At 38.9% G+C, this 26,395-nt stretch overlaps 1 protein-coding gene across 1 annotated transcript in view; it reads right to left on the reverse strand.

Moving 5' to 3' along the window:
- Positions 1 to 7,569: 7,569 nt before the first annotated feature.
- LOC127644337 (serine/threonine-protein kinase WNK1-like) overlaps positions 7,570 to 26,395 on the reverse strand; it is a 32,670-nt gene continuing 13,844 nt past the window's right edge. The window contains exons 2-5 of the mRNA XM_052127473.1: positions 16,468 to 17,175; positions 14,987 to 15,074; positions 10,914 to 11,065; positions 7,570 to 10,801 (exon numbers count right to left, since the gene is read on the reverse strand). Of these exons, the coding sequence (XP_051983433.1) occupies positions 8,196 to 10,801; positions 10,914 to 11,065; positions 14,987 to 15,074; positions 16,468 to 17,065 (3,444 nt within the window). The 5' untranslated portion in view covers positions 17,066 to 17,175 and the 3' untranslated portion in view covers positions 7,570 to 8,195. The remainder of the gene's footprint in view (positions 10,802 to 10,913; positions 11,066 to 14,986; positions 15,075 to 16,467; positions 17,176 to 26,395) is intronic.

A 26,395-nucleotide genomic window follows, 5' to 3' on the forward strand; every position in this document is an offset into this window, starting at 1 on the left:
TAGCCCACTACGCCGCCACCACCACTGTGGTGATATAAAGTAATATACATGACTCCCCTCGACCGTTTCGCTGCTTAAATATGGGACAGCAAGTGTCCCAATGCATTCATTTCAGCCAAAATGCATGACGTCCAGCTTATTTTAGAGTTGAGACAGCTGGCAACTTTTCTAGGCTATACTACACAATTGTCTTTCGTTGCACTCTGTGCTACATGTTCTTCCATAAAATCATTAAATCTCACATCAATATTTTGTGAGCAATTATGTATTTCTTTGGTATTAACCATGTAATAAGCATGATCTGCTCTGTGTTGGAGTCCTGTGCATGGTTTATTCTGCGACAGAAATGACTGACTATACAATTCCTTACATATCAAACAAACACAGAAAGATGAAACAGTAGTACTACATTTGTTGCTCACCGGCACGTTGACTCACCGTTGTGTTGATAGAGTAGGCACAGCTCCATTTTTTAAATTAAGGTCCTTTGAAAGCCTGACTCATAATCGTTCTCAATAGAATCCTTAGAGAAATGTGCCGATCAAACTTGTAATCCCATATTGATGCATTCAGGAACTTACTTTAAATAAATTTAAGCAGCTCATTCCACAACATATGGTGACCTTACTCGACATCTTAATCTTTTCATTGGTTAAAAACAAACTACAGTAACAAAAGAACAACTTTCAGTGTTGAAGTATTTTAGTCAATCTATCAGTTCACTGCAACGATTAATTATGTTGTGAATGTGGAGGCGTGGGGCTATTCAAATGAACACCACGTTTCTATGTCACTATAGGAGTTGGTTTTGAAGGATGGAAACAATAAATGCTCTTTTTGGACTGGAGAGGAAGCTTTGAGTTCTGAAACGCCAGTGTGTTTTTATAGTACAATGACCTCTTCTAAGTAAAATTTGATTCCTCATAACATGGCCCCTTTAAACCAATAGAGTCGGATTACTTTAATGCTACCTTAATGTCCTATTTTGAGTTTGAAAGTTTTGGACCCGACTGACTTACAGTAAGTACATTGTATCCACAAAAAAAACATAATTCAGCCTTAACATACCTTCGTTCGTGTTCCTCTAAAGAAAGTCATTCAATTTGAGATGGCATGAGGGTGAGTAAATAATGAGAGTAAATGATGAGAGAAGGATCATTTCTGGGTTAACTATCCATTTGAGGATTTTTAGAGTTAGAGGATCAAGCCATCCTATAATTTTTATTATAGTAGTTTTACACAGCTAAGGGTTTCTCTTTAGTTTAATTTTAGCAGGAGATGATCTTTACAACATCCACCTCCACAATTTTTTGAGGATATTCCTGAGGCAGCAGACGACAAGAATGGAGAAGAAAAGAGCGAGGGAGAAAGGACAGATACTGGGAGAGATAGAAGAGTGACAAGGATTTAGCCTATCGGCCAGTGGGTCCAGATGTATCCTGACCCAGACACAGAGGACGTCACTGACTGGTAATGGACTATTAGCTGTACTCGGTCCCACATTAATGTTGAGAAAAATGGTCATTAAAATTCTCCAAATTACTTCTCCCGACACCTAACCCAATATGCCCCAGTAAAATACCCCAATCCTCTTATTGAAATTAAGGACTGAACAGTGTAGGAACAGTGTCTGCTTTGCTCTAAATAAGCTACCAGAAACAAACTTATCCTTGATAAGTGCTCGGTCTCATTAGAGATAATTTTGAGATCAACTTTTAAGCAATGTGTATATAACTTATGGTAAACCATGTCAGGCTAGCTACTAATTATCTGCGTATGTGTTGAAGGGTGTTGTGTTCAGTCCCTTGTGTTCAGTACAAGCAGCTGTTGTCTGTGAAGTGAAGAGCCCTCATCCTGCACAGCCACAAATTGCCTGCTGGGGGTGCTGTTGTCTGAGAAAATAAATAGCACATCTGTTGCCGAAACATAAGAATGTGCTGGGAATTGCCTCGCCCATTCCGTTTGGTCTGTTAAATTCATAAAGTTGCTCTCTTATTAAAGGGTGACAACTGCACAGTTAACAGTTGTAAATCTTTAGATTGACCTTTTTCACCAGTTGGGTGTTTCAGAATGTTTTTTTGCTTATTCTCCTGCTGGATGTACTTTTTCTAGTGCTGGCTGTTCTGCCATTTCTGTTGTGTGTTAGGAGAGTCAGAATACTAATGGAAAGACCATTAAATATAAAAGACTTCAAGATTATATTTCAATTCCAATCAACTTTATTTTTCATGATGGAAACATTCAAATACATTGCAGACATGTAATTCATTACAGAAAATTCCTGCCAGCAGCCCTGGTCTACCACTTTTCTCATTAAAACACTTGAGAAATAATTTTTTGTTTCAAAATAATAAATTACAATAATATACACAAAGCTGGAAATGTACCACACAGCAGCAGTCATTTCACAGGACCAAAAAAATTAATAAGTGTGATGTAAACAGGGCAGAGCAATTACGTTGCTGTATGCCTTTATTTTTTTTTATTTTTTTTATTTTTTTTCAGACGTTTTCATTTCTTATTTTTTTGATCTTGTAAATTGTCCCAGTGAAAGCAGAGTTACGGTGCATTCACTTTACTGCTGGTTAGTGTAGATACAGTTGCTACCCCTGTACATTATTATACTAGTAAAAGTTGCATGTCAAGTTATACAACAGCATTTCAGCCAAAATACAGTGAAACAGTCAAAATCTACCTGGAATCCTTGTTTTCCCTGATTGATAAATGTAAAGTAGTTCCACTGATATATTTACTTGAAATACATATATGCTCCTACCTTTACGGTTTCTAATTCCAGTTGTCTTTGAAGTACTTTATGTATTCTCTAATCAACTTCTTCACAGTACTAGATAAATAGGCCGTATACAATTACAGGACAAATACAAATGTAACTAATCTCTAAACTAACAATACAGTAAACAGGCTTCTACCTTAAACGTCTTCCCTTTAAAATATACATTGTACCATCATGAAGGAGCAGAAGATAATGGGGCCAAGTGAAGCTCAGATCAAATTAATTGTGCTTTAGTGTTCAACTGGACAGTCACAAAAAATAAAAACAACCCATTCAATCAGATATGTGCCACCTGACACCCAAAACATCAATTTCTGCATAATATCAGACTTACTCGATAATAATCACCATGTCTGAGTGAAAATATCGCACTCTTCAATTTTCAGTGTAGCTGTTCAAGTTCAATAAATTCAGATACATTTCACCATAAAAAGACTTGTGCACACAGACCAGTAGAACAGAGAGACAGTACAAATGTAAGATAATTCAAAAAGACAATTTTTCATTCATACTACATGACTAACACCCCACCCTACTCCCAACAGGTAAAGAATTCCCAGACCATTCACAGTGTATATGTGCACTTTCAGCAAAAAGTCCTTCCAGCACTCATAAATTCAGGCACAGCAAACAAGGAGATATAATTTAATTTCACAAGTGCTGTTGCAGGTTCTGCTCCTTCCTGTCAAATATATTTTAATCATTAGAGTGATACAGACAGACACAGATGCTAGATCAGATCTCTGTCAAAAAAGTCAGAAATTCTGTGATGCCCGCAGCAGCTATCTGCAAGCTAGACAGTTACATTTGTACACTTTACTTTGCAGAATTCAATGCAAAGCTTGTTATGCCCTAAAAGTCACGTGTTGTTGGAGTTTAGCAATGTCTCTGTTCCAGTAAAATTAGGAGCAATTTAAGAACAGTCCAATATATTTATGCGAGGCACAGTGGTCCAAAGGTTCACAGTAAAGATGATCTACACAGTTTGTCCGGAGTGATCTCATAATATAATTAAACTTCACAATAACACATTAATCAAAAAATACTGAGCTTTCGAGGTGTCAGCTCAGATATTTCTGGAATATTACAGCAGTTCAAACTAAATTAAAAAGCTTAAAATCATCAAAAGACCAGAGCTTTATAGGCATGTTTTTCCAATCGTCTAGTTTCTTTAAGATTAATACTAGACCAGTATTGGTCTTTTCACCCCAAATCATTTAGCAAATTGAAGTGTGCAAGTTTTGGAAAATTGCCCATACTGTCTTGAACAATTTTGTGATGCTCAATATAACAAACAATCTAAATCAGAAGAACTATGGTCCAATCATTTCAAATTTACTTCAACAGACCTTCCTTCATTCAGTAGTTTTAAAAAGTAAATGTTTCAAACAGTAGCTTGAAATAATGTCCATGGCCTAGTCAACTTCACAAGTGTTGAATTACAATGCAGAAAACACTACCCATTTGACTTGAATGGAAAAACCTGCATGTTTCAATTTACCTCAGACCTTTAACTTTTTCACTGATTTTGTTGCTCAGAAAATCTGTCTGAAACAGCAGACATTTTTTGTTTAAACCAGCCCAGTAATTTTTGCGCCCTCAAACCACAAGAGGCGAGATACCAGCACAATGACTAAGCGATGCATGTACACAGTCCAAGCTAGCCAGACATCCCCATTAAACCTCAAGGAAATTGCTTTTTGGCACAGGGGCAGGTCTGATATGGCTATGTCAGTGTGTCATAAAGTACATAATATAGTGTTCTATTACTTTCGGATGGGTGGAGTTGCGGAAATGAAACCTCACTGCTCCAGAGTAATTGCCAGGATGAAAACAAGCCAAGAAAAAGCAAGATGGTGTCAGTCAAGTTCTCTATTCTGTGTTGGTTTCATGATAATGTGATTTTCTACTTCTAAATCTTGCTTAAATACCAAATAACTAAAATAGAATAACTAATCAATTCCACGACCATATAATTCATAAGGTTTTACCTTTGTAATGCTCCATTTTCTAATACCAAAACATGTTTGCTTACTGATGGACCTTCAAGTTTTTTTTTTAAATCCAGATGTTCATATTTTGGCATGTCGTTTCATTCAACATTGAACCAACAACCATACCTTAATGATGCGTCTCCAGCTCTACAACAGTCCACTCACCCTGAGCAGAGCTGCCTGGAGCCTCAGGTGAGAAGCTGCTCACAGAAGTCACAGTTGCTGAAGGGGGTGTAAGTGGAGGTAACAGGTTGGGCCACAAGCTACTTTCCAGGGGGCTGAGTGTCCCACCTGCACTTCCAGGTAGCAGAAGAAGGGGTGAACAACCATCACCTGTAAGCAGTAATGTCTGATTGATCAGCTGCTGGACAATATCCACCTTCTTGCCCCAATCAAACTCTAGAGGTGGGGGTATTTCAGGAGATCCAGAGGGAGATTGTGGAGGACTGGTTTGGTCTGCTGCAGTGTACGTCTCCCCAAATTCTCGCTGTAGATCCCGATTAGTAGGCTCTGGGGAAGGTGTTGTGCATTGTGAACGAAGATTATCTTCATTATTTTCTTTATAACATCTTGGTTTGTCTCCATCACGAAACACCTTAAAGGTACTTTTGTCCTCTGCCTTTTCTCTTTCCTTAAGCACTTGTTGTCCATCATCTTCTTCATCTTCAGTGTCAATTGTTTCCACAGTTTCAAAAATCGTACAGAGGCCTGATGAGGGAGAGAGGAGGACTGGTGGAATCTTTTGTTTTTGCTGCTGTTCAAGTTCTTGTTGCCACTGCATGATTTGCTGACGCTGCTTAAGTTCTTGTTCTTGCTGCTTCAGTTGTAACTCAAGTGAAGCCCTCATCTTTTTCTCCAACTCCTTGACCTCCATCTCATTTCTCAATTCTTTCTCCTCCCTTGCTTCTTGACACTCTTGTTCTCGATTCGGTTTCTCCTGCAGTTGCTGGATCTCATGAAGCCGTTTTTGGTGTTGCTTTAGACATTGGAGCTGCATGTTTGACCCCGCACTTGGTATCCTTGGAGGAAGGTCAGTTGGAAGCCTTGGTGGTTGGCTCACATGGGCAGTACGTGGTTGGAGGTGAAGTTTGGATGACATTGTCAATTGGATGGAGAGCAAATCCTGTGGGTGTTGTGAAAATTGTGAGTTCCTTCCTGTGAATGAGGCAAAAGGTCCAAAGCATGTGTTAAAAAGGGAAGTTAGGTAAAAGGTGAAAAAGCAATATGTTAATGGCTGCAGTTTGTGGTAGGTTGTGTCTAGAAAAGAACCCTTGGGCTGGGAAAGTCTCACAAGAGTCACATTTGCTGTTACTTAAGTTAAGAGTGGGGCTAAGGTTTAGGAGTAGGGTTTCTGTGGGACTCCAAATAAACATGGTGTATGAATGTTGCAACTCTCACGACTTTTCCCAGCCTGAGGGTTCCCTTCTAATCACAACCTTTGTGGTGGGATAAAATAGCATTGTGGAAAACAAAACAAAATAGTGAGATTGTGATATAAGATGAAATAATTACAGTGGACAATGAAAAATATAAAAACTAATCAGGCATAAGTCTAACTTCACACCTGGGTGACATTTCCTTAAAATATATTTAGTAAGTAAGCAAGCATATTTGTGCAAAAAAAAAAAAAACACCCTGTTTATGCAGTAACTACCAACTATTATGAAAGAATCAAAAAGCTGATGAGGTAGACAGTCCCTCTCAATGTGAGAATTAGCTGAACACATGCACAGGTGAGCACTCACCATGCATGTAGAAGAAAGCAAATAGGTACTATAAAAAACATGACCCACCAACAGACACATGCATATAAAGCAAAGCATGCTTTACAAAATAAGCCACCGCATTGTACAGCACATTTCTTTGGTGAGCTGAGCATGCAACTTAAACACTGGTGCTGCAAAGAAGTGCATTGTGGAAGGCTTTTCCAGTTTTGGGGATGCAGGAAAACCCAGCATTGGGATTTAAATAAGTCAAATTAATCCAGGTCAGTGTCAAGCCAGGTCCTTTCAAATAACTGCAGCTCAAACTTTGTAAATGATCAAAAGATGATTACAGCAGGTGTAACCAAGTCCCCAAGTGGAATGTGTACAAAGTCTACTCCAGAAGCAGTTGGATCAGAATACAAAGATGAAGAATAACAAAGGTGGAGGACTTAAAGCACCTTGATAGAGGGTGAGATCCAGAAGGCTGATAGGTTCATATCTTGTTTTTCCTCTGGATAATGGTGTGTTGAGTAAGGCAGGGTCAAACAAGGAATGGTTGGGGTGATGGGGTGGGGATTACTAGCAGAAGGAACATTCGGGTATAGAAGAAACACAGTCCTTCTGCTGGAAACATCCTGTTTTCTCTACAAAATTTACTTACAGAGGGTTTAGATATGTGTATATGAGCACGTTTACAAATTGTTAATTAGTATTAGTAACTGAACTATAATGCCATGCTAACCTAAAAAACATGGTAACAACTGGTTTCACAGATGTGGTACATACATTAAATATTACATTGATTTTACATGAACTCAATGTATTTGACAGTTAAAACATTACGTAATATTAAATTCAAATTAATGTACCATTGGAATTTTCTTTGTTATTTGAATCTTTGTATAATATTTACAATGAATTAACAAGACTGCCAGGCTACTTTTAATGTGACTATAGTGGTTACATTAGTCCAAAATGGTTCAGTGTTTTTGAAAAGTGGACATTATAATGAACTGGTGCAAATTTGCTTGAAATTTAAACATCAAGAAACATACAGAGAAAAAAAGAATCATGTTAAATGTCGAACCTTTATTTAACGCTAAGACATGAAGTACTCCAAATAAACAAGACATAAAAAGTATGGGGATAGAAAACCCTAAAGTGCAGAAGACAGAAAATGTGAGGTCAGAAGATGATGATGAAGAGGCAAAGGGATGAAAAATTGGTACTTGGAGTTAATAGACTACAGAATACAAAAGCAATGAATATGCATTTGTTCAGTAAAAAAAAATAATAATAATTGGATAAATACACTCACATGTCCATTACATTGTTCATTTTTCATCAAGGCTTCTTTTATGTTTTGTGGACTCCACAAATCATTTCATGCCAGTTCAGACCAACACCAATTGTTAGTTTGAAAAGGAAAGTCACCTTAAGTGTAAATAGTAGTAACTATTGCACATACAGGAGTTCTAAGCCATATACTTATAAATGTAATTGTAGTAGTTATATTGTGAAGTGGCACCACTGTTCTGAATGACAAATGTTTTCCTTCATTTCTTCTTTTTCATTCACTTAATTTAATAAAAGACATCATCAACAGGGAAACCCCAAACTAGACAAATAAAGACTAAATAGAACCCTAAATAGAGATGAAAACAACATGGGATATTGGAAGGTAGATGGTTAAAATACACTCTAAACTTTACCTTTCAAAGGACTATCAGTATTTTCGCTTACAGTGGAGTAGTAGGGATGCCGAGTGTCAGCATCTTGTTCTTCTTCCAAGTGCTGTGGGGATAAAGTATCAATCAAGCCAGACTCTAAGGGTATAGCCCCAGGTAGTGAATTCGATTCAGGAAGCTCACTGGACTCTCCACAAAGCATGTACTGCTGCTCTGGGTGGGGCTGGAACTCCACATGTTGGCTTTTGAGAGGGTCAATCTTTTCCCCAGATGCAGTAGTAGGTATCAGGGTAAGCTCTTTAAGAAGGGAAGGATCCTTGGCCTCATCTGTGAGCTGCTCTTCATTTTCAAGGGAAAAGATGCCAGGGCTTTTGCTGCAACTCTCTGCAGATGACTGAGCATTTGAGTTAGAAGTCATGTAGTCAAAGCCATAGGATGCAGCAGAAGTGGCAGACTGAGGGGTGTCACTTCCACCACCACCCTCTGTCTCTCCTCCCATTTCCTCGCGCTCCTCTAGAGTGGACAAACTGTGGGCCACGGCGGTTGTTCCATTGGTACTTCCAGTGGCGAGTAGCTCAGGTTGAGGGTCACTGATTTGCATTTCACCTTCTGTGTCAGTTGCCTCATCCTCAGTGGCTGATGAAGGAGATGATGGTGCAGATTCTGGAGCAGTTGCTGGACCACCCAACACATCATCAGCAGGCAATGTCTCTAGTTCTTCCTCCTCATCGCCACATTCAAGGTGAATGCCTAGATCTTGCATGATGTCAGGCATGACAGTGGGTGCAGGGTTTAGTGGCTCTGGCAGCAACTCTTTAGATTGAATCTCAATACCTGAGGAGTTGTTATATTCTTTCACTTCATCTTGCATAATTGTGTCTCTGTTACTGTCAGATGCAAGATCAGGGCCACTAAGGGTCCCACACTGGGACTTGCTGGCATGGGGGGGTGACATGCCTAGTTTGGGGCTGACATCACCCTTTGCAGCAGTAAGTAGGGATTGTTGAGGTGAACAAAGTGAAGACTCTAAAAGATTTGGGGAGTGGGGGGAGGAAGGGCCCTTTTCAGGGTTGCGAACATCCAGTCTTGCTTGAGCAGGTGCCTGGGTTAGGGTTTCTGGATCTGCAGCCAAGGGTTCAGAAGAAGGACTAAAGAGAAGAGTAGATGCTGGTTGTGGTGGCTGGGCCCAAGGATCAGCAAAGCAACTGGACTTGTTCCACGGGGCTGCCAGAGGGGCAGTGACAACCATGGGAGAAGGCTGGATTCGGTTCAGGTTGTCCAACCTGTAGTCTTCCGTCAAGTCATCCTCATCTGCGTTCCCATAACTTTCAAGCCCACTCTCAGTAATGCCCTCACTTGCCATTTCAACATCTTCATCCTCTTCATCATCCTCGTTGTCATGATGCTGCCTGTGCAAGTCCTCTGCTCTTTCCGATCCTACCTCCATGTCATAAACTCGATCATCATCATCGTCATCATCATCATCTTCATTAGGAAGAATGTCAGGAACCTTTTCAAAGTCAGGAGACCCAACAGATGCACCTTCACCATCAGCTCCTTTAAGGCTAGCATCACCCAGATCATCCATGCTTTCGGTGCCCTCCAGAACACCTGGGGCACTGAGCTCTGATGCTCCTTGTTGGCTGCAGCTCACGTCCTCAGAGTCAAGCTCTGAAAGCAAGGCGCCTGCCCGCCAAAGGGACCCAGCAAGCCCAGCTGACCCGGGCCGAGACTCTTCAGTAGGCTGGGTGCCACTCATTTCTGACACAGACACCTGTTGACTGCCCTCCCTCTCTTCTTCATCCACATATTCATAACAGTCATTGTTAATTAGTTCAGCTTTTTCAGCCACCTCTATGCCAACAGAGGACACTATGGCAGCAGCAGGGTTATCAAATGAAGCAGTTATGGTTTCTTGCTGAACTACTTCCTGTGCAACTGGTGCCACAACAGCAATAATGTTTTCATCAACTTTTTCTGAACACAGTTCTTCTGATTCCAGATTGATTGGAGAAGATATTTGACTAGTCTTTTCAACAGGACCAGCTTCTATTAAGGCCTCTTGAGCCACTGGCTCTGTGTTAGGAATATCCAGCACAATTTGGGAGTTGGCATTCAGGACCTGCACATTTACATTTTCCTGAACATCCAAAGAGTCAGAGGCTGGTGCATCCAAAGAGCTTTCAACACCTGTAGTAGCTTCATGCACTGAAACAGATTCTTCTGTGACTATGGCTGCAGCTGTTGCTACAGCAACAGTGGCTACTGCAGCTGCAGAAATTTGCACAGACCCTGTTGTAGGTTCTTTAGCATCAAACTTTCCTTTGACCACAAGAGGTAAAACAGACTGTGTAGGTTTGGGTGGTTTGGCTGTGGTGCTGCTACCTGCCCGTCTGTGACTAGGAGAGGCTGCAGTGGTCTTGACTGATGTGGGCCGTGAGGAAGTGTTTTGAGGGCTAGGATGAACCTTACGTGTTGGCACACTTTTCTTGTCATCTAGTTTCGGCTGGGATGCTTTGATGCTAGTTGGGGAATTCAAGGGTTTGCTGACTGCAAGATGGGACATTGTTGAGGCAGCTGGTTTCTTTGCCAGTGCTGTGGTTCCTGATTTGCTAACATCTATAAAAGAGAAACAACTGATTTAGATGACATTTGGGAATGAACAAACATTTTACCAATACTTTCATAAAATATAATGAATTCAAATGTTTTGCCATGACTGGTACTCCACCTTTCCGGACAGCTGATGCTGTAACAGAGGGTTTAAAAGGCAGTTGTGTAACAGTGTGGCTTGTGTTAGCAACTGTGGAACTAGTCGTCCTGATGGCCGTTCTTCCTGCAGATGAAGTAGCAGCTGGTCTAGGGGCTGAACTGCCAGTTGTCCTACGAAAGAAAATAGAAAAGTCATGAGCAACTTCACAACAGTATGATGCCTGTTTAATGTTTGCCATTTCAATTTAGATCCATGGGACGTTTAAGAATAATTATTTTACACATTCAGACTTTTTTTCTACTTGTTTTTGTACTTTTTGCATATAGATGAGGCACATTTCAAGTTGCAAGTATTTATTTCACAAAAACACCTTCCGAGATATTGGTTTTTAACAGCAGATATATAAAATTGTTTCTCTTCACAGCTTCCTGCCTTGGGTATTAAATCTGTAGTCTGCATGTGTGCTATCGAAGAAATTTAAGCAGCACCAGAAAACCAATCCACAGGGACCATTTATCAACTAATGAATCTACCTCCCATTTTTCTAACCAGGAGAATGAGGCAGAAAGCAGGGTAGAGCAATGGAGTGATAGAGGGAGTCAAATTGGCGATGTAAAATGCTTTGTAAGTGATTACTCTATGGAGAAAGGGAAGATAATACATTTCCTTCAGTCTAGCCTACACTACCCTATTGCCTTTGCTTCCTATCTAGATCCCTCTTTCACATTTTCATGGGATAAGATTAGCAATGACATGACATTTATATTTAAAGTAGTGAGAGATCTCATCAGGCATCATCATAAATGTAGTTACCTGCCATTTAAAGCTTTTTAGTCCAAAAGACTAAGGCTACAATATATTAACTGCCAATATCTAGATGGATAATAATTTGTGTAAACCAGACTCAACACTCAGATTAACACTCCCAGACCAAAGAAGGAATATATACCCATACATTGTGATGCCATTAACTTTATAAGCCAGCATTGGTGAATTCCAGACAGCAGTTACAAGCTACTAACATCTGAGTAGCATCTAATATATTTTTTGACAATCAAACATTGTGGAATGCTATTGGAACACCATTGGAATGGTTTACTTCCAATGTCATGATCTATGCACTTTGCATTAATCTTTATGATCAAAAACATCAGAAAAGGCATAAAAAAGACAAGAATTGAATAATGTTCAATGTGTAATGGTTAATTCATTGCCAATAACTATGTCAAAAGTTAACTCCAGTGCTCGCACACAATACAGGCAATGAACACGCTCCTAAATGGCAGTTCAAAATGGACTACATGGTCAAAGGACTTTGCTCCACATGCCTAGACTATAACATCTCCCCCACAAATTATTCTGGAACAATGGGCAATTGTTATAATGAGAACAAAAGAACTGGAATTTCCCATCAGAGTTCTATGACCTACATTACGTTTATTTGTACTAGGACATGGTTTAAACTATTTTTGGTTAAATTAAGGAATAATTCAAAGACAACAGTAGGCAGAAGAAAAGAAGACCACACTCAGCAACTAACATAAGAGAGCATGAAGGCATAAGGTAAACAGTCAGCACAGCAACCAAGGTAACAAGGTAAATAGCTTTCCTTCCATGCCTTCTTTACTGCAGCACTAAGGCTATCAAAACAACTCAATTAAATTAAAGCAGAGGGAGAGAACCAACCAAGCAGTTTCCAGAGATGCTGATCTCAAAAGTAAACAGCTTTTCATTGTCAGAGTAAGGTTAGACATCAAAGGGCTTAAGTTCAGAAGAGAGCATACAAAACTTTTTTAGGGCTCATTATTCCTGGCATAACAACACAAAAGGATATGATTTGATCAACACAAGACTTTTACACATTAATAATGTGGATCGCTGACAGACAACCTATTTTTTCCTAATCCTAAACAAAATAATAGTTTTTGAGAAGTTATGACAAAAAATGTAGATATGGTTGTAGATCTCGTCCTTCCCTCAGGTTGACATTTCCAAGTAAGATAAAGTTCCTGTATCAGAAAATTGTCTCCATTTAGCTAACGCACATGAATTGAAGACACAAAGAGAAATAAACAACACCCACTGGCATTCCCATTTGCATATCAATAATTAAGTTTTAAGTAATAGCCATTAGGATGAATGTACTTTTCTGGATTAAATGAGCATTCCTCCGCAGAGCCTCAGGCAGCAGATTTCCCCTATACCCCACTGACACTTGTGGCTTTAAAACCTCACTCAAATTCATTCATTCTAGGCCTTTAAGAGTGTGTGGTTGCCTTTATTTGCAACCTCATTAGCATCATTGAAGTGATTAAGAATTTATTAGCTCATTCATTTTTAAATATTTCTCTTGTTGAAATGTTATGGAAGCCATCTGGTTTCCCAGTATTTCAGAAGAAGAGACAACAATGAAAAACAGTTTAAACAGCAGCTTGGTTCATGAGATTCTGAAATGGTTGATTAAATCAATTTTGGCTGATGATAAATTCAATTTCAAAAAGACATTTCCTGCTTTGCAGAGCTTGACTTCAACATCGATCAAGTCTGTCTGAGCTATTACAGCTTTTACCCAACACAGCCATGCATGAACTTTGCTTTTCGCAGGCAGTATTCAAAACAAACTTGCAACTCACTTAGGCTAAAAAATTCAAGAGGCTCAATTTGCATTACAATCAAGAAAGGTTTAACGAGTTTAGTTTTGGGAGCACTTATTGAAGTCTGAGGTCACGATCCAAAGATCAGACATTTTCTGCCTTCCTCCTCCTACATTACAGAAAGATGATAGCTAGATTGAAAGAGAAAAATAGCAGGGGTGACACTGTGGTTGAATTATGAAAAGATTTTGATGGAGCTAGTTAACATTTCCCAGAGTGAGAGAGACCTTGTACCTGCAGTGCAAACATATACACTCAAGCTGCAGTAAGAATACACGTTGTGTGAGACATGCATCATGAAAAGAAAAACATTTAAACAGAGAGATCAATGAGTGCCCATACACACTTAATTCAAACCAATCTCTCCATTGTCCCAGTCACAGACTGCATTTAGACAAAAAAAATTATTTGCAGATGCACAATGCGTATAAATCACACACATTAGTCACTCTTCCAACAAGAATGAACCCTGAACTGCCCTGTAGTGTAAACTGACCTTATCATATAATTATTGATATATATATATATATATATATATCAATAATTAAATAAATACACACACAGAAATGGCGGTATCCTTCTGTTTGCAATTTCCAATATGATTGGTTGGTTTAATACAATTTTACAGAAGTCAGGGTACTCAGGTTTTTAATCAGTCCACCAGGAAACAAAGTCATATTAATAATGGCACCAGCATCCTACAAGGAGCACTTCCTAAAATGATCTAGTCACCAAGTTTGCAATTCTTGGCAAGAATTCATGTAAATCTTGAATAGACTTTAGCCTAAAAACCTCAAAAAAAGCATTAAATTTAGCTGTTGCAACATTCAGCTCTACTTATAAATACTTGGCTACACTTGACTGCTTAATATTCAACAGGAAGTTGAGGGAAAATAAATCAGATTAGTTAAGAGATTGAGAGGGAGTGGTTAAACTACAGTTTATGTAATGGTTAAATCAAATTAATGAACCAGAATAATGTAGATTTAAAGTAAGACTGCAAACTAAAATCTAATGCTGGTATTAAAATAGTAAACAAGTGACTGCAGGAAGTAGAGAATTATGGAATTATTAAACATGGCCAGCTTGGGTTATAAAAGCCTTAACTTAAGTGACAAAACAAATTGCATTCCCTGAGAGTTAACAAAAACAAAAGGAGCACTGTTAATCCTTTACTCTGGTTTATGGATTATCAAAGTCTGAACAAATGGAGCTACAGAAATGCATAATTAAAATAAATCTATTCTTCTAAAATCTATTCCACTACGCAAACTACCTGCAAGAAACATCTCTATATGTACCTTGCAGCAACATAAAAAGTAGTCTGTAGATCTGTTTAGACTCTGCGAGACTCCTGGCATTTTCCATTTAAATAATTCAAATATATAGTCAAATGTCTGACGTCAAACTACCATTTTTCCTCAACTGGTGGCTTACCTGTTAGTTTTAGGAGCTGACGTGGCTTTGGCTGTTGATGAAGTGCTGGGTTTGGCAGCAGGGGCAGTGGCTGGCCTTGGAACTGGAGCTGAGGAAAAGAAAAAACAAGATTGAAATAAACCAAAAGAGGAAATTCATGAGCATTAATTAAAAATAGCAAAATCTTGATAATGATTTTACAAAAAAAATTTTTTTTAAATCTCACACACATAACATTGCAAGTTCTCGGTTGGACATGATGGTTTTCAAACCTACTGAAAAGCCTCTAAGCTAATCTTATTACAGAGCTTGATGTTAGTTGGCTCATGCCTGAATCCAAACCAGCACGTGAAGTCATGAGGCCCTTTCTAACTGCAGGAACTAATGACCATTTTAGGTACTTTTACTCTGAACTACTACTATGTTGTTTTCGCATAAGGAACTATAGTTCCTCTTAGCTGATTAGAGGAACTTTTATTGGCTCCTACGCTGAAAAGAGGCATTGTGGGAGGTGCTGCAACCTGTGATTTGTCAAACATGTATGATGCACAAAGCAATGAGAAACGCGAAGAGTCTACAGCTGCCATGAGTAAACAAACATTTAGCTGCTAGCCTGCTACTCAGAGGAATGTGCTAGTTTTCCAATTCACTCAACAGAAATAACATGAAACCAATAAAGTATCCAATGAGTATCACCAGTTTAACATATTATGTGTGTGCGAGGGGTGAACAGATCTGATGCATGACTTCTACGGAAGACACACAGAGTTTTCATTGCATCTGTAGTGTTTGTACGGTGTAACTACACAATGATTTCTGGATTACTACATAAAAAAACATTCTGAGATAACGTACATAAATATTAATATGTTAATCGAGAGTGGGTAATTTAAATCTATTATATACTTAACCGTCATTAATCTAATATGTATGAGGACACTGTTGCATAACTGTTAATACATGGTTAACTAGCATCAAGTTACCATTTTGTTTTTTTTCAGTCAAAGGGTGAGTAGTTAAGTACAGTATTTTACATTGAGTCATAAAAGCCTTTTTTGTAAAAGGTTGTTTGATAAATAGGTTTATAGTGCATTTTCAACATGTATTCTGCAGAGTTCAGTGTGTGGTGCATGGTTAAAATAGGCGGAGCGCTTCATCTCTCCTCTGACTACGGCTTCAGGGTTGTAGAATGTGTATAAAACAGCCCTATATAAAGTGTATCTCAGATCCTGGCATCCTCCCACTGTGTTGTTGATTTTGTTGTAACTACTGAATCATGCATGCAAATAACGTTAGAGGAAAAAGACACAAGATAATGTCACTACGGGGGTTGCTTTTGTGTGTGCAAATGAAAGAGGGAAAAGTCTCCTGGGGTGTGCAGTTCCTGTTGAGAGTTCTCATCTAGAAAGTTCCTAAGAGGAAAGTACCGGGACTGTATGTGGGAAAGGGGCTAGTAAGTGGTCTTGCAAACAAATGCATGATACATGGCTTGAGCCACTTACCTGTAGTTTGGGGCTTTTTTGCAACACTAGAGGCAGCTGTGGTAAGTCTCTTATTCAAGGTGGTTGCTGTTCCAGCAGTTGTTCCAGTCTTTGTACTGCTGGTTGCAGTTGTTGATCTACTAATTCCAACAGCCTTCACCCTAGGTTGGGTCCTTGAGGTTGTGACAGTAGCAGAAGGGGCAATGGGTTTCTTGCTGGGAGCAGCAGCTCCAGTGGGTTTCCTCTTCTCTGCTGCCACAGAGGTAGCTGAAAAGTTTTTTTTGGTTATGGTACTTGCTGCAGTTTTTGGGAGGCCATTAGCCACACGGCTTTGGGTTGCTTTGGGTCTTGTGCCTGGCCCAATGGTCGCTGGGCCTGTTGTTGTAGTTTTGCCTTTCACTGGGCCTTTGGATTTGCTTTTAGGATCTACTGCCTTCCCAGGAGCTTCATTCACAGCTGGAGGAGCCTCTTGCTCATTTAGAGGTTCATCAGGTTGTGGAAGTGATGGTGTAGAGCGTTTCTGGGATGCGTCTTCATTGCTAGTCGTTTCTGCTACTGGTTCTGTTCCCTCGGCTTCCATTGGTTCAGATGGTGCTGTTGCCACCCCATCAGGTTTCATGTCCAAGATTACCTGTCGGCCAATTGGTGGTAGATGTACTCACTGAATTCAGTGCTGGTCACACACTGAACCCAGGGATGATGGATGTGGTATTCAATATAATAACTGTCCTGTAAAAACATGGAAAGACACGCATAAATACTCAATTTGGCAGTGAAATGCTTCCCATGGTATGTGTAATAGAACAACGCGTGCAAGGCAAATTTAGATGATAGATACAATTCGCTGATTAAACTGAAAATCTCTCTTACATTCTCAGACACACTAGCCACAAAACTGAAACTGGGAGGTTAAATGTGAAATGCTTCTCTGAGAAAGGATTTAAAGTTCAAGGGGTCATGTCATGAGGAATCAAATTGTCCTTGATATTTTGAAAAAAGGTCATTGTACTATAAAAACACACTGTAAGTTTCAGAACTCAAAACTTCATCTCTAGTCCGACAAGAGCCTTGTTTCCACCCTCCAAAAACGACTTTGAAATTGGCTACACTGTGACATGACAGTGCAGTGTCATTTGAATAGCACCACCTAAACAACATACATAATTTTCACAAGGAAATAATAGAGCCTACAATCTTTGTGCCTCAGCAGAAATTGAAACGTATCAGACATGGATAGGTTTTTCCAGTCTTTAACTGTCCAATTTTGGTGAGCCTGTGCCCACTGCAGCGTCAGCTGTCTGTTCTTGGCTGACAGAAGTGGAACCCGTCATGGTCTTCTGCTGTTGTAGCCCATTCAACCTCAACATGTTTTACAAGTGCATTCGGAGATGCTATTCTGCACACTACAATTACAAGTACATAGGGGTTATCTGAGTTACCATAGTCTTTGTCAGCTCGAACCAGTCTGGCCATTCACTGCTGACCTCTCTCAACAACAAGGCATCTGCAGAACTGCCGCTCACTGGATGTTTTTGGCATCATTCTGAGTAAACTTTACAGACTGTCATGTGTGAAAATCCCAGGAGTTCAGCAGTTACAGAAATACTCAAACCAGCCACCTGGCACCAAAAATCATGTCACGGTCGAAATCACTGAAATAAAAATATTTTCACCATTCTGATGGTTGATGTGAACATTAACTGAAGGTCTTGTTCCATTATTTGCATGATTTTATGCACTGCACTGCTGCCACACGATTGGCTGACAAGATAATCACATGAATAAGTAGGTGTACCCAATAAAGTGGTCGGTGAATGTATAGCCTAGCTATTAATGATTGCCTGGATCTAGAGCTTTCAGGGGATTTTGTAAATCATTTGCACGTTTTCATTCTATTATTCTTGGAAAAAACACATGTTAGCAGAGGGTGTTTGCACTTCAGAGATGTTAGCCAATCATAACCCAGTGTGAATATTAAAGACTCAAATGAGATAGCACAAAAAACGGTCCAATTCAGACAGAGGGCCAGAGACAGGGTTGAAAAATGTAATACTATTTTTGTATGTATGGCTGTTTTTACTTGCATTTTAAGCGATCCTCAAGGAAAATAATAAAGTAAAAATAATCTATATATATTACAAGACCCCTTTAAATGGGAAACAGCATTTTACATTTGTCTAAGCATTTTAATATAATCAATTCAGTGAAGCTTGGCACTATGTAAGACTTTCATTTTTTGTCCTTCAAGCAACTGATGCAAAGGTTTGTCAGCAAGAGGATTGTGGCATGAAGCTCTAAGAAAAAAAAAAGGGGGGTGGGTCTTTGCACCCATTCACCCCACTCTTTTTCCAAACACGCTTTTCACGGTGCCCTATTTTATTTCTCCCCCTTAAACAGCTCCTTAACCATAACCCCTTCTCTCTTTTACCCGCCTTCCCCTCCATTAGATCTGTTTTCTCTCTGCATACCATACAGATGGCCCTGGCAGCTGAGCTATTGTTTCAGTGCTCCATTAAGCCCAAGCCACTGAACAGTAGAGCAAATAATAAGAGAAACTAGAAAAGAGAATAGAACATCATGGGATGAAGTGACAATTCCAAAGGCAAGCAGATAATTTATTTTAATTTGACAGCATAAAAGGATTACATATAGCAAGCGTAAGTGGGCTCAAGTACGCATAACAGTAAAGAAGAAGAAAAACAAAATTATTGTGAATAAAATATTGAATCAAGTCAAACACAAAAGACCTCATCTGAGGGATTGACAACAGACAAACAAGCTTTTGAAAAGCAGTTTCTGTGACACTAGGGGGCAAGTTGAAGATGAATTGAGAGGTCATCATTCTACACAGCTGAGTGAAAATTACCCAGCAGCCCTGCTGCTGCGTCACTATAGTGATGAGAAAAGAAAATAAGAAAATGTTTATGAATACTGCTGTTTTAAATCAACAATTCGTACAGTTAGTTTCCCCACAGATATCATTCCATTAGTCATATTTTTTCAAGTAGGTAAAGAACATGGCAAACAATAGTGTGCAAAAGAGGTTCAGACAAAACAGACTGATCTTGGGTCCTATAATTTCCGCAATGCAGAAAAAAAGAGAGAGAATAGCGGAATTCAGTCATAAAAACGGAATTAACTATAAAATGCAGATTTTGACGTATTTGGGGTTAAATAAATGTATTATGGCTCAATTCAAATCATTATATGTCCTTGTATGATGATTAAAACACAAAAGGCTGAGATGTCATTAAATAAATATACAGTCTGCATGTGCAGCGTGCTTCAAAGGGAATTTTTTTGTGTGTGATATCAATGTTTTTATTGCATTTTTAAAAGAGCAAATAGATCACAAATCATATAAAATATATACAAAAAGATGCCCATGAGCTCCACAAAGTACAGATAATAATAAAACACACACACACACACACACACACACACACACACACACACACACATGTTGTGTTTCCATGTTTTATGGGGACTTTCCATAGACATAATGGTTTTTATACTGTACAAACTTTATATTCTATCCTCTAAACCTAACCCTACCCCTAAACCTAACCCTCACAGAAAACTTTCTGCATTTTTACATTTTCAAAAAACATAATTTAGTATGATTTATAAGCTGTTTTCCTCATGGGGACCGACAAAATGTCCCCACAAGGTCAAAAATTTTGGGTTTTACTATCCTTATGGGGACATTTGGTCCCCACAAAGTGATAAATACACGCTCACACACACACATACACACACACACACACACAAAATAAGTAAATAAATAAAACTGAAGACCTAATTCGGTCTAACACCACCATAGCAATTTTCTCCCCCCTTTATACACTTATAACATCTCATCATAAATATTAACATGGGGGGGGGGGGGGGCAAGACAGAAATAAGATTTAAGAAATAAGAAGGTTATTATGCCTTTGACCTGGTTTGTCGGGACAGCAACAGTGAGTGTTTGGAATGAATAAGGGAGAAAGGCTGATAACGCAAATAGCAATGCGGATTAGATCTCTCTCACACAGCCACAAATCTAGATCTCCATTTCTCAAACTGCATTAAAAAAAATAGGCCTCTTTCAGGGAGATTTGGCAGCAAAGTAAAGCACTTCTGAACATCCAGCATCTCAAGAGGTAATCCCACTCAATCATCTAAACCAGATAATACAAAATACCCTCCTCTGTCTCTCTGCCATCAGTTAACTGTCAAGTAAATCCTATGCCCATCTTGTAAGATCGTAATCTTTCCTTTGTTTGGATTAGGGAATTTAAATGTATAGACAGTTGATTACAAAGGTGGTATAAGGATTTCCAAACACATATACACATATTCATATTTAAAACCTTGTGTTTACATACATACGTGAAACATAACATTTATGAAGCTGCTTTCCTCAATCCTTTATAAGATTATGTAGGTTTTTAGTGTTTGAAAGGACTTTTTTGTGAGGACTTCAGTAATTTTATCTCAGAAGAATAGCAAAACCTCCTCACATCCTGTCATGAGTTTTATCCCACAATATTCAGCCTGATCTCTTTTTGCAAAATTAAAGATGTAACGTCGGGTGTTTTCTTTAAAGATTCTCGACACTCAAGTTTTGCTTCAGTGGAACGGCAGCTCCGGCTCCGCTTATTCCACAGTGAGTTTGCTTCTATATTTCCTTTTTTTTTTTTCACGTTTTAATCTGCGAGTAACCGGCATAAAAAATACATATTTTAAAAAGGCTGTTAGAGCTGCCTTTAGAGTCATCCCATTTCAAATGGATCAACCAAAATGCATCTTAAAATTAATTCACAAACATGCAGTTTATTTTTGTTAACATCTCAACAAACATGAAAGAACAGCTTGCGCTTATTTGCAAAGAGAAAGAAAAGAAAAACAGCTGAAAATAAAAAAAACAGCGGGTAGGGAGATGTGGGAGAATTACTCAAAGCAGCAAAGACCTTGCTCTCCTCTTGCGTTCTTCTCTTTATTTCATTGGCTGTTGCTCATTGTCGGTCTCTCGCTTGTCAGGACAGTGCGCACACCTGACGACAAGACAAACCAGTTATCTGGTTTGAAATCGGTCATCAAGTTTTGCTTCAGTGGAACGGCAGCTCCGGCTCCGCTTATTCCACAGTGAGTTTGCTTCTATATTTCCTTTTTGTTTTTTTTTCACTTGTACTTTGCGATCTACATCACCAGAAGCTGTTTGGAAAGTTTAGAGTGCATCTGGACTGTGAGCCATTTAATACTTCCTCTCATCAGTCAGGCACAAACTGCAGTGTTGACCTTGTGCGTCATCATTAAGAGTTTAATGTGATCTCATGATACGTTAAATGAGATCAACCTTTAATTATTGATGTTGTCGATAATGTTGACCAGTTATTTTAGTGCTCTGGTGTTTATTTCACCAGGAAACTGAAGCAATACATAAAATAAGCCACGTGAAATTAATTTAGCAAAAATGTAGGTATAGTAATGTGACTCTTTGAGACCAGGTTTAATACAGTGGTATGATGGACTGCATATTATGATAATTTCTAGGCAAACAGATAATATAGCATCTGCTGGTGGAGAATAGCATCACATATTTTATTATTTTTTTTTTTGCATTTGGCAGACGCTTTTATCCAAAGCGACTTACAGTGCACTTATTACAGGGACAATCCCCCCGGAGCAACCTGGAGTTAAGTGCCTTGCTCAAGGACACAATGGTGGTGGCTGTGGGGCTCGAACCAGCAACCTTCCGATTACCATATTACCATATGCAGGCACAAGACAAATGTATGTTTAATGGTCCACACAGTATTTTTTTTTCTCATAAAAAAAAAAAAAAGTTTTACTCCTTAAATTGTAATGTTAAAATATGTAGCCTATAAAATCACGAGTACTCACATGAGATGAGGACTCCAGTCATATCAGTAACCTTACAAAAGTGGTTTTACATGGAGAGGCTGCCAGGTTAGGATCCCATGATCACCCAAATTCTACTTGCAGTAACCACCCAGTTATTATACACTTTCACTCATGGATAAAAAAAATAATAATAAAAAATGGCTGACTGTGAATTTCTACAATGGCATCGGCAACTGAAAACTATTGCGTTTGAACAATGATGCATCCACGCCACTAGGTGTCAGTGTAAGTCCTAAATGACACCGCATTCTAGAACCACTATCACAATGGGAGAATGTGTGCATGACAAATGTTCTTGATATAAAATGAAAAGAAACCGATAAAGAAGCCTTGTAAACCCAAATTCCTGTACAGGGCCTCCAACTCCTCAGGGCCATAACCAGCTGTCACATATAGATATAAAGTATGTGAGTATATTTCCATGCAGCTGCAGTTGGCCACATCCTGCATTTTTGTAATAAGAGCCAGCAGTAGGACCATGTCCTTTCTAACAAATATCTGTGCCCCTGTTTAAATTGTTTAAACTTTCATTTAAAATGGACATTTTAGACAAAACTAACATTTAACTTGATGATAGAAAGGAAATAATTGCAAGAAAAGTATGACAGGAGACCAAATAGGACTTTAGTAGAGAAGGAACAAATACGCATACCCCTCATTCAATCTGCCCATACAAGGCAGTGCTCTCACAACACTACCATTGGTACACACTCTCTTAAAAGAGATCCAACACGAAAACATTACTGCCCTCTTTCAACACACCCCTCCTTTTCCTTCTCTTTCCCTCCCTCGCCATTAGTCAATTATTCATCTCAATCCCACATACAATCCATATGAGACAGCGTTCACTGACTGACTAAAATGCTGACATGACATTGTGCATTAAAGCCATAAAAGTTTTTCATTATGTCTGTGGTGCACTGTACATTTAGCCTTCTAGAATGAACATGATTAGAGCTTGAGGCATCAAATAACAAAGATAAATGTTCTATACTACAGGCAACAAAACAATAAGACAGGAGTCACATTTCAGGAAGAATAAACTTAATCAGAGGGCTCCACACCCATACTATAAGACAAAATACAGTGGCTCTATAATCGTTGCATACTTAGGTCTCTGTTTTGTGATCATCAGCACATTTGTGACTCTAAAATTTGCCTGGGAAGTCAGTGGGTGTTTAATGTTTACTTTCCACTCTCCTACCACCAATTTCCATCTAAGAAAATTTGGCCTGTAGCAATTCACAATTCAGCACTGTGTGTAGAGTAAGGATGTGAAAAACTAGTCATTTTCAAAATGGACGTACAGTGCTTTGAAAAAGTAAAGTGCCCCCTTCCTGATTTCTTCTATTTTTGTGTATTTTCAAACTACATTGTTTTAGATCTTCAAACAATATATAACATAAAACAAAGGCAACCGGAGTAAACACAAAATACAGTTTTAAAATATATATTTTTATTATTATAGTTATCAAACACTTTTATCACCCATGTGCAAAACTAACCGACCCCTTAAGTTTGTGAAAATGTGCCAACTTTAGCAGCATCAACTACAACCAAACGTTTCCGATAACTGGAGATCAGTCTTTCACAACGCGGTGGAGGAATTTTGGCCCACTCAACTTTGCAGAACTGCTTTAGTTCAGCTATATTGGAGGGTTTGAGCATGAACTGCCTGTTTAAGGACCTGCCACATCAGGTTCAAGACAGGACTTTGACTAGGCCTCTCCAGAACTTTAATTTTTATTCTTTTGAGCCATTCAGATGTGGACTAACTCCTATGCTATGGATCGTCTTGCTGCATAATCCATTTGCGCTTGAGCTTCAACTCACGGACTGATGACCGGACACTGTCCTTTAGCATTTTCTGATAGAGAGCAGAATTCATGTTTCCCTCAATTATTGCAAGTTGCCCTGGCCCTGAAGCAGCAAAGCATCCCCACACCATCACACAACCACCATCATGCTTGACCGAATTTATGATGTTCTTTTTGTGCAATTGTGTGTTTTGATTTACACCAGATGTAATGGGACCCCTGTCTTCCTGGTTCCACTTTCGACTCAGTCCACAGAACATTCTCCCAAAAGTTGAGGATCATCAAGGTGTGTTTTAAGATGAGCCTTTATGTTCTTCTGGGTTAGCAGTGGTTTTCGCCTCGCCACTCTTCCATGGATGGCATTTTTGACCATTGTCTTTCTGATAGTGGAGTCATGAACAGTGCTGATGCGAGAGAGGACTGCAGCTCCTTAGATGTTGTCCTTGGCTTTTTTGTGACTTCCTGGATGAATCATCACAGTGTTCTTGGAGGAATTTTGGAAGGCCGGCCACTTCTCATAAGGTTTACTACTGTACCAAGTTTTTTCTATTTGGAAACAATGGTTCTCACTGTGGTTCTTTGGAGACCCAGAGCCTTTGAAATAGCTTTGTAACCCTTCTCAGACTGATGTATTTTAATTCCCTTTTTCCTCATAAATTAGATGGCATAGGCATTTGACATTGGCATAGGATGCTACTGGGTGAGACCTTTTAGCCAAATTCATGCTGCTGAAAATTTTCTATTTAGGTGTTGATTTGGTTGAGCAGGGCTGGCAGTAATCAGGCTGGGTGTGTCTAGTCCAGCTGAACCCCATTATGAATGCAGTTTCATAGATTTGGGGATGTAATAACTAAGGGGACAAATACTTTTTCCACACAGGCCCAGTTGATATTGGATAACTTTGCTTCAATAAATAACATTATCACTAAAAACATCAAAAGCTAAATAAATTAGAATAACTTTTGCCAAACTTGTCCACTATTAAACTAGTCAATTGGACAAGTAGACAACCATCGTGCCCCATCCCAAGTGAAGAGTGAGCTGCAATATCATTCAAGCTACATCCAGGGTCAAAACAAAATGGACCATGCTGTGTGGTGCAGAAAAACCCAAATTCCCATCTTTCACAGAAAGTCGTTTATCAACATGTTTATGAGCATACCACATTCTTTAAAATGGACAAGAGACAGGAAGTCACAACGCTTGCATATACACTTACAACTATTAGAGTAAAAACTGCTCCTGTGAAATATGTTTCTCACAGGTAGGGGTAATTATCTGATACACTTACTGGAGCCACACACTAATAAAAATGGTTCCCAGTGGTGGATGAGATTTATTTTTCTGATTCTCTATATCGTTCTCATACACGCATATACACACGCATGCAAACCCCCCGCTGTCTGTGAAACTATGCTTCACTGCCTACCTTATCAAAGAAAGCAAGCATATCTGTAGCCAGACTCAGAGATTATAGTGTTTGTATGAGGCTGATATCAGCTGCAATACCTGAACTAAATCCAAACAACAGGTAAGGGCCCATGATATGCTGGTGGTAAAATTCCTCTCTCTGATTGTATATGGACTGAAAATTCCCATGCATCTTAAAATGCATATTATGCAGGGATGCTCATTAAATTGATATATATATAAATCTTACACCAAATGTTGGTTTCCATACACAGATTTGAGCTCAGTTCAAGAAAAGAGCCATATAAATATTTACATTACAGTAATTGGTTTTAAATCATATAGTGCTTTAGATTCTAAATCAAACTGTCAATTGATCGTTGCTTTAGATTTCATAGGATTAACACCAAATAATGTTGTAGCTGGCAAACCTTGGACTTGGACCTTATACAGCCAAATAAACCAAATACATATCATTTTAATCTCTCTCAATTTTATAATCCCTCCTAATATTGCTTATGCCTGCTCTATAGTATTCAAGGCCCATAATCAGACCGTATAAAAATGACAAAGCTTGGGATGGTGTGTAGTTGAGAATGTTATTTTTAGGAATGTGAGTGACTGATTGAGTACTTGTTCAGCTTTAAATATTAGAATAGTAAAACACTACTTTTCCTTTGTGCCTTTGCCTGTTGTGGGAAAAATGAAACTGCTTCTCTCACCTAAATCTCAATGTCTCAATGCATTGGTCGGCGCTGTAGATGCGTTGTTAGAGGAATAGTTCACCCAAAAAGAAAATTCTGTTATTAAAA

Source organism: Xyrauchen texanus, chromosome 5 (genome assembly GCF_025860055.1).
Source record: "Xyrauchen texanus isolate HMW12.3.18 chromosome 5, RBS_HiC_50CHRs, whole genome shotgun sequence".
In the NCBI taxonomy this organism is placed as follows: Eukaryota; Metazoa; Chordata; class Actinopteri; order Cypriniformes; family Catostomidae; genus Xyrauchen; species Xyrauchen texanus.